Consider the following 11,783-nt stretch of genomic DNA (forward strand, 5'->3'; position numbering starts at 1 on the left):
TTTTAATGGTAGGTTTATTTGTACAGTGAGAGACAGAATAACAACAAAAAAATCCAGAAAAACGCGTGTCAAAAATGTTATAAATTGATTTGCAATTTAATGAGGGAAATAAGTATTTGACTCCTCTGCAAAACATGACTTAGTACTTGGTGGCAAAACCCTTGTTGGCAATCACAGAGGTCAGACGTTTCTTGTAGTTGGCCACCAGGTTTGCACACATCTCAGGAGGGATTTTGTCCCCATCTTCTCCAAGTCATTAAGGTTTCGAGGCTGACGTTTGGCAACTCGAACTTTCAGCTCCCTCCACAGATTTTCTATGGGATTAAGGTCTGAAGACTGGCTAGGCCACTCCAGGACCTTAATGTGCTTCTTCTTGAGCCACTCTTTTGTTGCCTTGGCCGTGTGTTTTGGGTCATTGTCATGCTGGAATACCCATCCACGACCCATTTTCAATGCCCTGGCTGAGGGAAGGAGGTTCTCACCCAAGATTTGACAGTACATGGCCCCGTCCATCGTCCCTTTGATGCGGTGAAGTTGTCCTGTCCCCTTAGCAGAAAAACACCCCCAAAGCATAATGTTTCCACCTCCATGTTTGACGGTGGGGATGGTGTTTTGGAGTCATAGGCAGCATTCCTCCTCCTCCAAACACGGCGAGTTGAGTTGATGCCAAAGAGCTCGATTTTGGTCTCATCTGACCACAACACTTTCACCCAGTTCTCCTCTGAATCATTCAGAAGTTCATTGGCAAACTTCAGACGGGCCTGTATATGTTCTTTCTTGAGCAGGGGGACCTTGCGGGCGCTGCAGGATTTCAGTCCTTCACGGCGTAGTGTGTTACCAATTGTTTTCTTGGTGACTATGGTCCCAGCTGCCTTGAGATCATTGGCAAGATCCTCCCGTGTAGTTCTGGGCTGATTCCTCACCGTTCTCATGATCATTGCAACTCCACGAGGTGAGATCTTGCATGGAGCCCCAGGCCGAGGGAGATTGACAGTTATTTTGTGTTTCTTCCATTTGCGAATAATCGCACCAACTGTTGTCACCTTCTCACCAAGCTGCTTGGCGATGGTCTTGTAGCCCATTCCAACCTTGTGTAGGTCTACAATCTTTATCCCTGACATCCTTGGAAAGCACTTTGGTCTTGGCCATGGTGGAGAGTTTTGAATCTGATTGATTGATTGCTTCTGTGGACAGGTGTCTTTTATACAGGTAACAAGCTGAGATTAGGAGCACTCCCTTTAAGAGTGTGCTCCTAATCTCAGCTCGTTACCTGTATAAAAGACACCTGGGAGCCAGAAATCTTTCTGATTGAGAGGGGGTCAAATACTTATTTCCCTCATTAAAATGCAAATAAATGTATGCGTTTTTGTGGATTTTTTTGTTGTTATTCTGTCTCTCACTGTTCAAATAAACCTACCATTAAAATTATAGACTGATAATTTCTTTGTCAGTGGGCAAACGTACAAAATCAGCAGGGGATCAAATACTTTTTTCCCTCACTGTATGGGTCAGTTTAATGGGACCTTATGAGGAGTCAAGTGTTTATCTCATATTATCTTTTTTTAACAGCCGCCACAAATGTATGAAAAGTTTACATGTTTTGGTAATGTGCTCATTATTGTGATCATTTTCAAATACTGAACTGAGTTCTTCTGTACAACAAATTTTTCTAAACAACACATTTTTACTGACATTAAAATTATGGCACGGGGACTTTCCTATTTGGCGGAAGTGAGGGTAGTGGATGCAATTGAACCCCCTCACAAATTCAGAGAAATAGGCTGCAATAAATGTTTGTTTGTGTATGTGTGTGAGAGAGAGGGAGAGAGATCAGCATTGCGAAAGCTGGCTCCTGGAAATGTTTACCCCTCATTTGAACACCATGCTTGGAGTTGATAGCGTACTCACTGTAAAGTAAATGTTCACTTAGCATTGCTTGGCACCACACATGGGGTTTTGGTTTTAACGTGTTTCCGGGTTACCACAGGGGGGAAACCCACAGCATTTTTCTCTCTTCAAAAATGATACAAAGATTGACACTATTTAATGGATGCATCATATAGTAGGATAGAATAGTGACAGTTACCATCTTAAAAATGACTTGGTGATTTGTAAATGGAGTCTAGTTTAAAACCAGAGGACAACTTACACAGTGATTCATCTGCACCAGGTGAAAATGAGTATACTTCTGGATTTCCTCAAGGGATTTGCGATGATGTACCCCAGCAGAGGTACCTGTGCAGCAACTGTAATAACGTACTGAATGAGGCACGTCAGACTTTGTGCGGCCACCACTACTGCCTCGCTTGTGTTAATTGGTTAGTGAGGTAAGGCATTCCAATTATTTATATTCTAAGTTTTGTGAAACATCTTCATTAATAACCAAAGTTAACTATTTCCTCATATCACACTCTAGCCAGGTCTTTGTATGTAATATAGCTTACATTTCCATTTTTTGCCTTCCCCTTATGTTTTTAAAGGTTAAGATATTACAATTATATGTTAACATATTTGTGTATATGGTATTATACATCTAATCCCATATGTTCATTGTTGTTGTTTAGGCACAACAACAACCTTGTTTGCAAGATGTGCAAAGAAGAGGATCCGAGCTCAGAGAGTGAAACAAGCAGACTGACATCAGACAATGTATGTATAGTATTACTGCACTTTGTATATATGCTGGCACAAGTGGATAGGGTGGAATGATATGGCAGGCCTCTATGAAGTTGAGAATGGGCAAACTATTTTTATGGTACACATAGGTAGATAGCGTTGGAGAAAAACCTGCTTTAACAACACAAAGGATATCCTTTCATAAGACCATTTGAAATGTAGGCAGGTAGCTTAGTGGGTAAGAGCGTTGTGCCAGTAACCGAAAGGTCGCTGGTTCTAATCCCCGAGCCGACTAGGTGAAAAATCTGTCGATGTGCCCTTAAGCAAGGCACTTAACCCTAATTGCTCCTGTAAGTCGCTCTGGATAAGAGCGTCTGCTAAATGACTAAAAATGTAAAAAATGTAGGCTACAGTTACCTTTTCAGTCTCGATGTAACACTGCAGCCTCAATAAGTGGAATTTCCTGTAAAAAAGCCCAACATGGGATGAATTGAATAAAAAATGAAACCTCTCTTAAAGAATTCCCCATGTCCCTGTATCTTTACATAAAGGTGTGAATATCATTTTCCCTTTTCATTATTTGACTAGTTTGCATGACACAGACACCAAAGTGCTGTGTGAATGAGCTTGAAGTGGGTAGGATACTGCTCTAACATAGGGAGGCAAGATTACATTTATTCCTAGGTACACAATCAAATAGAGGCTCTATAATATTGGTGCTTCTAGTGTTATTCAAAGCATTCCCCTTTACTCATTTACTTCTGGCATTCAAGCACTTGTGTTCCTATGTAAAATTCATGTAAATATTTTAGCTGGATAGAATAAATTATCCACTATTAAATGTTTTTTATAACACTGATTGAGTTACAGTGCATTCGGAAAGTATTCAGACCCCTTCACTTTTCCCAATGGCTGGTCCACTCAGGGACATTCAGAGACTTGTCCCAAAGCCACTCCTGCGTTGTCTTGGCTATGTGCTTAGAGTTGTTGTCCTGTTGGAAGCTGAACCTTCGCCCCAGCCTGAGGTCCTGAGCACTCTGGGGCAGGTTTTCATCAAGGATCTCTCTGTACTTTGCTCCATTCATCTTTCGCTCGATCCTGACAAGTCTCCCAGTCCCTGCCGCTGAAAAACATCGCCACAGCATGATGCTGCCACCACCATGCTTCACCGTAGGGATGGTGCCTGGTTTCCTCCAGACGTGACACTTGGCATTCAGGCCAATGAGTTCAATCTTGGTTTCATCACACCAGAGAATCTTGTTTCTCATGGTCTGAGAGTCCTTTAGGTGCCTTTTAGCAAACTCCAAGCGGGCTGTCATGTGTCTTTAACTGAGGAGTGGCTTCCGTCTGGCCACTCTACCATAAAAGCCTGATTGGTGGAGTGCTGCAGGGAGTGCTGCAGGGAGGTTCTCCCATCTCCACAAAGGAACTCTGGAGCTCTGTCAGAGTGACCATCAGGTTCTTGGTCACCTCCCTGACCAATGCCCTTCTCCCCCGATTGCTCAGTTTGGCCGGGCGGCCAGCTCTAGGAAGAGTCTTGGTGGTTCCAAACTTCTTCCATTTAAGACTGATGGAGGCCACTGTGTTCTTGGGGACCTTCAATGCTGCTGAAATGTTTTGGTACCCTTCCCCAGATATGTGCCTCAACATAATCCTGTCTCGGAGCTCTACGGACAATTCTTTCGACTTCATGGCTTGATTTTTCTCTGACATGCACTGTCAACTGTGGGATCTTATCTAGACAGGTGTGTGCCTTTCCAAATCATGTCCAATCAATTGAATTTACCACAGGTGGACCCCAATCAAGTTGTATAAACATCTCAAGGATGATCAATGGAAACAGGATGCACCTGAGGTCAATTTTGAGTCTCATAGCAAAGGGTCTGAATACTTATGTAAATAAGTTATTTCAGTTTTTTATTTGTAATACATTTGCAAAAATGTATAAAAACCTGTTTTCACTTTGTTATTATGGTGTATTGTGTGTAGATTGATGAGGGAAATGTTTTATTTAATAAAAATAAAAAAACAATTTTAGAATAAGGCAGTAACGTAACAAAATGTGGAAAAAGTCAAGGGGTCTGAATACTTTCCGAATGCACTATATTGCATACGCTTTAGCTCCCCAAAACAGGAGACTCATAGGTCTGACATTGACGGTGACATAATTTACCCCTCTAATCAGAGCCTGTATTCAGATTTTAGCAGAAAGGTCATACAATTTAACTCACCAGAGAATTGCAGTAACCTGAACTGTTTCATTGCTCTGGTGTTACTCCACTCAGGGGATGTAAGGTTTAAGAAAGACATTGAATGTGAAGAGATTGCTAGAGTGGAGTGGTGTAATTAGAATGTCTGTAGAATTGACAACGTTGAACATGTTGAAATTTATCTGATGTGAATTAGTCCATTGCTGATGCCCTGAGACCATAGAAAGACAACGGCTAGAACAGACATTCCCATTCAAGTCAATGTTATATTTCTATGACTGAGACATGTGTCTCACCAATACATAATTATAGTGATAAGTCATATGTTATGTCAGCAGGTAACATATAACTAATACGTCAGCATACGTGACATAACTAGATTGGTTAAAAAGCATTATTTCAACTTATTTTAAATGAGACCATGTTGGTCTTCACTGTAACCGAAGGAAGATCTAGGCCCAGCAGAATGTGGTTCAGCATCAGCTCCTCCAAACATCCTAGGCAGAAGAGACACCCCATAATCCTCTTACTTGTTTAATTAGGATTTTGGTTTGCTGTGCTAAAATAATAGGCCTGGAGTATATTCATATCCATACAACGGAACATTTGGAAAAGTCTATTGACTCCTATATTTGGATTCAATTGGGTTAATTGGCCACAGTGAATACTTTGAGCATCACAGTGGAATGGAAACTAAGCTTGTTATGCAGTAACTCTCATTTTTGACATGATATTTACGTTCATCTTCCCTTGTATGCTCACAAAGCAAAGGCTTAACTGTCTCTGACTGCTACTTACACAGTAGGTGCATTGTTGGTAGTCAGTTTTAAGTAGCTACTGGTGTATTGAATTATTATTATTATGATGATTAAAGAGAAGAATGGCTTTGTGTGTTTGTTGCTTTTGAGCGGTAGAGACACAGCAGCCCTTAACAGTTCCACTTCAAACTGTGTCAACTAACAACAATGACAGCCGGAGAACTTTGTCATTCAAACCAGTTTAGCACTGAAGAAAGCGCCAGTGTGATATGTAGAAATCAATCTATTCTTTATTGTGCAAAATAAAACTCTGAGGAATGAAGTGATTTAACGTAGTGGAACTGAATTAGTAATTGAAGTACTGAAAGTTGATCTTAATTATCCTATGTGTTACTGCCGTTATTCAGTGATGCTGCCATCAATAAGGAGATCGTGGAGTTGAAAGTGCATTGTGCTAACCAAGGCTGCTCCTGGAGGAGTATTCTCAAGGACTTTGAGGTGTTGACACTGTTTTACACATTTGTGAATGATACAATTAAGAATGTACTTTTTCTTTGCCACCATGTGACCATTTTAATACCTTTCACAGTACTTCTGTAATTAGATCAGGGTCAGGGGCCAATTTGTAATCTACGCTAAAGCAAAAGTCCTGTTGTAGAACACTTTAAGACAACAACATCTTTTAAATTGGTACCAAAATAATTAATACATTTTAGAACTAATGAGGACAATGGCCACTGATGGCTGATATTGACTTTGCACTGCTATCGAAATGTTTATCCTCCAAATGGATTGATTCACTGAAATGTTGTGCTGAGCTTGGGTTGGTTTATTGTGATTTCTGAATTGTCTTGAATCCTCTTTCAGGGGCACCAGGAGCAGTGTGAGTATGCCCTGATCCCCTGCAACATTGGCTGTGGTCACATGGTGCTGCGAAAGGCCTTGGCCTGTCACCTGGAGAAGGCCTGTCCAAACAACATGTCAGTGTTCCCCGCATGCTGCCTCTCTATGGGCCCCTCAGAGCTACAGGTAAGACAGGCCCAAATTATTAACTTCCAGTCGTGCACTCAGTAGCTGTCAAACTAACTGCCTCGTCCGAGTTGCAAGTCCTGCCACTGACAGGTCTTGCTGAGATTCTCAAATGTTCACCCCTGGTATTAAGTGTTTTTCCTCCTGGAAATATATAGCCAGTGTATGGTTTCCTGTGGTTTTATACTGCAGGGGCTACAGTCGCTGGGAATTCTACAAATTAAGTTAGAATTGGTCCCTAGTGGAAAACCTTGGTTGGGGACGAGGTCAGCGTGACATTGGAGGGGTCCCCGCAGCGCAGCTGAAGCCGCAGTGTCTCTAGTGTTTACTGCTGACCCATATTCCATTTCAGCACTGATCTGGGGAGGGGAGGGCAGGGTGCTGCCGAGAGCTTTGGACCGCAGCGAAGGGGAGCAGAAAGCCTCAGAACACTTTAACCATTAGGGGTTAGGACATCATGATTTGGGAAGAAATGTGTAAAATTAACTGTAAGAAGCAATTGCAAAAGTTCTGTGTGTAGACTACTGATTGCACTAAAATAGGAATAATGTACTCCTTTCCTGTATTTAATCAATGGTATATTACTAGATCTCTCGTGTAGCTATCGATTCCATGAAGAAGAAAAAAACAGTAGGCCTACATCTTACTGTTTCTCTCAACATCTTCAGCATTTATGTGTGTTGTTTTACAGAAGCACTCATGTCACAGTCCTGGGGAGAAAAAAAACAAAAGGTAGAAAAAAATATTGTTTTTAATGTAGTGGCTGTCAAATCCAATGATGTTATTTGTTTTATAGCTACTGATGGTTTTTGTGTAACACTTTTTGTTGTTGCATTAAGTGTTAATTGTCAAAATTGTCTTGAGTCTACAGAAAAATCCTCTTCCAGGTTCCAAAAGGCAAGACTCTTGTGTTTTCTCTGAAGTTGGTTGCACATTTAAGGTAATCTAATAGTTCCATTATTGCATTACAAGAACATTATTGAATTACAAGAAATGGTGCATCAAATACAAAGACCGTGTGGCATATTATGAAGCTTTTGCTGTACAGTTGTTGACGTTTTAGTCTTTCAATCCCATGTATTTTAGGGGACCACAGAGAAGGTGAGAGTGCATGAGAACAGTAGCCATGTCAGCTACCTTCAGCTCCTGCTGCGTGCCACCACCACCAACAGCAGTGACCTAAAGTTCTCCCCACTGACAGCTTCTGCCCCAGGCAAGAAGAACAGGGCTATGGTTGAGCAGCTGCCCCAGCTCAGAGAGGCTCTTTCTGACTTGAAAATCCACTGGGACATGGGGCCGTCGGAGGGGGAGCTGGAGGCGGATGGAAGGGACAGCTCGGCAGGCCACAGCCTGCGAGATGATGACCAGGTGACCATCCTCCTGGACGTAGGGCGGCAGATAGACACACTGCAGCAGAGGGTCCAGATATCGGAGAACATCATCTCTGTCCTGAACAGGGAGGTGGAAAAAACCCAGCTGAGCGTGGAGGCTTTGGAGAGGGTGAACCAGAGCAGCCAGGACACGATTCATCAATTAGAAATAAAGGTACAGTATATTGTGAGTCAGAGCACACGGTAATCTTTGTGGACCAGTTATATGACATAATGCTGATTCATTCCAGGGCATATCGTAAAAATAAAAAATAAGAAGTTGAATCACCTAAATTCAGTTGAATTATACTTCTTAAAACAACCATTAAAGGTCCAATGCAACCATTTTTTTTTTTTTATCTCAATATCAAATAATTTCTGGAAAACAATTAAGTACCTTACTGTGATTGTTTTCAATTAAAATGGTCAAAAATAAACTAAACTTGGTTCTTAGCAAAGAGCAATTTCTCAAGCAAGAATTTTGCTAGGACTGTCTGGGAGTGGTCTGAGGTGGAGAGGACAACTGAAAACGAACTGTTATTGACAGAGAGGTTTGGAACCCTCTTTCTTATTGATCTATTATCTAATTTACCACCTAATGATGTCACCAGGCAGGCCAAAGCTCCATCCCACCAAAACACTATTTTCAAACAGCTCTTACACTAAAAAGGCATTATCATAATTTTCACAATTTCACAGTATTATTCCAACCTCATAGTGTGGAAATATATATAAAATGGGCCTTTAATAAGGGCATGCATCAACTACCCTCCCAAATTACAGAAAGGTAGGCTAATACATTCAAGATAGTAACTTTTCTGATGCTCCTAATTTGCAGTGGTGGAGTTGTAGCCTTAGTATTGCTGCATACATCCACTATTCTTGAAGAAAATGAGAATAATAAAATGCTGGTCTGGCTGAACATTGAGGGGGAAGGGAATGCATCAAATGTCACATCTTGGTTGGAAAAATGGACTGTTGACAAGAATGAATTTCGTCTTCCTGAAAAATATCAATTTATATCCTGTTTCCGAAAGCGTTCCTCTCCTTCTGTCACGATCGTTGTAAGAGGCAGACCAAGGCGCAGCGTGATAGGCGTACATCTTTTAATGAGTACTTTACACCAACAACAAAACGATACGTGAAGTCTAAAGGTTCACCAACACAAACCTATACAGAACAAGATCCCACAATCAACTGTGCAAAACAGGCCTAAGTATGGTTCCCAATCAGAGACAACGAGCAACAGCTGCCTCTGATCGGGAACCACCCTGGCCAACATAGATCTAAACGATCTAGACAGAAAACAAGGAACAACTAAACATAGGAACTAACACCCTGGCTCAACATTAAAGAGTCCCCAGAGCCAGGGCGTGACACCTACTCTTAAAGTAGAGAGCCTCTTCTCATGTAACAGTACATAGAATAACCCTAACCCCCCTCCCCACACAATGAAACAGATTTCATCTTCTTAAGAAGGCATAGTCAGGTTATAAATATCAACATCCTCCACATTTAATACAGTAGGCCCATACAAACAACAGACATCACACAGAAAACTGTTGATGTCTGTTGTTGTTGTCAGATACATCTATTCGGTCCCCTCTATAATTTGTTCTCTCCTCGCCGAGCTTTCTGAAATTGTATTGTTGTCACAAGTCTTGACATTGCATTGTAGCTGAATCATCTGAAGCGGAGACATGTTTATATTCTCAGCCCCATTATCCTGGTCAGATAACACGTAACTAAATATTATGTTTAGGACCTTTCAATTTCAGCTGACTGTCTGGGAGATGTTTATTTGGAAAATATACAATTACTGCTTCGTTTTGTTTACTGTTCAAGAATGTTTTGTTTTTGATTTGAGATAAATATTAGAACATATGATTACAGTGGTTAAGAAGAAAGATGACAACTTATTTTACAATATAAAATGACATTGCATTTTTCTGTTAATTAAGCTGACACATTTCAGTGGCCAATGCAAAAAGAAGAGAGACCCTGTTAATGTGTTTCTGTAAAAAATGTACACTCTTAACTATTGCTTGCTGGAGATGAAATCAGTTTCATTGTGTGGGGAGGGGGGTTAGGGTTATTCTATGTACTGTTACATGAGAAGAGGCTCTCTACTTTAAGAGTAGGAGAGGAACGCTTTCGGAAACGGGATATAAATGGATATTTTTCAGGAAGACGAAATTCATTCTTGTCAACAGTCCATTTTTCCAACCAAGATGTGACATTTGATGCACTCCCTTCGCCCTCAATATTCAGCCAGACCAGCCTACCTTTCTGTAATTTGGGAGGATAGTTGATGCATGCACTTCTTAATTGCCCTGGAGGGGGATGAATAAAGTTGGATGGAATTGAATTGATTTGAATTGATTGTTGCCCTGTAGGTGACAGAGCAACAGCACAGACTGGCCAGGAAAGATCTGGTCATCAGCTCCCTGAAAGAAAGCCTCCGTGCCCTCCAGGAGGTCTCCTATGACGGCTCCTTCATCTGGAGGCTGTCTGACCTCAGCTCCAAAATGAAGGAGGCCATCTCTGGCCATGGGAATAGGCCTAACCTGTACTCTCCTGGTACAGTATTCTTTCAACTCCACCTAAAACAGAAAAGCCAGTGGTGAAGGGCAGTCAATTCACAGGGACAGTCTTCTATGCCTTCATTAGAGAGTGCTTAATTTGAACAAAATAATGTTTATGTAGATGCTTTGTTGAAACATTACACAGACAGACAAGTTCCCTCCAATATTAACATTTGTATCCACTGAAACATTGGCACAAGTTTGAATCAGCATGTTTGTGTCCTGCTTTTTCTAGCATTCTACACAACCAGGTATGGATTCAAGGTGTGCATGAGGCTGTATCTGAATGGTGACGGGGTGGGAAAAGGCACTCATATCTCTGTTTTCTTTGTGATCATGAAGGGGGAGTATTATCCCCTCCTCTCATGGCCATTCAAGCACAATGTAAGGCTCTCTCTGTAATATCTGTGTAACAGACATCATATATTGTTTATTTAGAGGGCTGAGGTTTTCAAATGAAATGTTAGTTGAGATATTTCCCTAAAGTAAAAAAACAAAGAACAAAAATTCCTCGAGTCATTATAGTTCTAGTTCTCATCTCTTTCTCTCTGCATTATTAAGGTAATGACGTAACGAGTCAGCCATCTTGTGAAGTATGTCTGTTAGACATGTTAATGTCTAATCCGTATATCTCCTCTCCAGGTCACCTTCTTTCTGCTTGATCAGAATCACAGAGAACATGTGATTGACGCCTTCAGACCAGAGCTAACCTCCTCATCCTTCCAAAAGCCTGTCTCAGATATGAATGTGGCCAGTGGTTGCCCGCTTTTCTTCCCCCTCGGTAAACTTTGCTCGCCTAAGCATGCCTATTGTAAAGACGACACGATCTTCATCAAGTGTGTTGTTGACACTTAATCCTGACCCATGCTTCAAATAATGTATTTTTTTATGCTTTTTGTTTTGCATATAAATGTACGTATATTTAATCTATTCTTTGAATAGCGACAAAAGAAACACACTGAATTATATCAACCACTCAAGTGTTTTCGAAAAATTTACTATTGGTACAGTAAGACATGGTACCAAACACTCTCAGGTAACATTTTGAAGATTTTGATGTACACATTAAATGAAATGGGTGCCTCTACAAGCTACTTGCTTACCATTATTAAAACTGAATAGGTGCAGGTGCAGGCCGACTTTATTTATGTGGTCCCACAAACAAATGTACAAACATAGGATGAGTTACCCATGATGTTTTGTTTTATGCATAGA

At 41.1% G+C, this 11,783-nt stretch overlaps 1 protein-coding gene across 1 annotated transcript; it reads left to right on the forward strand.

Annotated features, from left to right (window-relative positions):
- Positions 1 to 2,115: 2,115 nt before the first annotated feature.
- Positions 2,116 to 11,423, forward strand: LOC311145015 (TNF receptor-associated factor 1-like; the record flags this gene model as incomplete). The annotated part of the gene is made up of 9 exons (XM_084181223.1): positions 2,116 to 2,327; positions 2,565 to 2,649; positions 5,984 to 6,082; positions 6,452 to 6,613; positions 7,485 to 7,553; positions 7,700 to 8,158; positions 10,380 to 10,563; positions 10,804 to 10,952; positions 11,211 to 11,423. 9 exons carry the CDS (start codon positions 2,116 to 2,118, stop codon positions 11,421 to 11,423), a joined length of 1,632 nt encoding a protein of 543 aa, XP_084037349.1.
- Positions 11,424 to 11,783: the final 360 nt, after the last annotated feature.

Source organism: Coregonus lavaretus (assembly GCF_964263955.1).
Source record: "Coregonus lavaretus genome assembly, chromosome: 17".
Lineage (NCBI taxonomy): Eukaryota > Metazoa > Chordata > Actinopteri > Salmoniformes > Salmonidae > Coregonus > Coregonus lavaretus.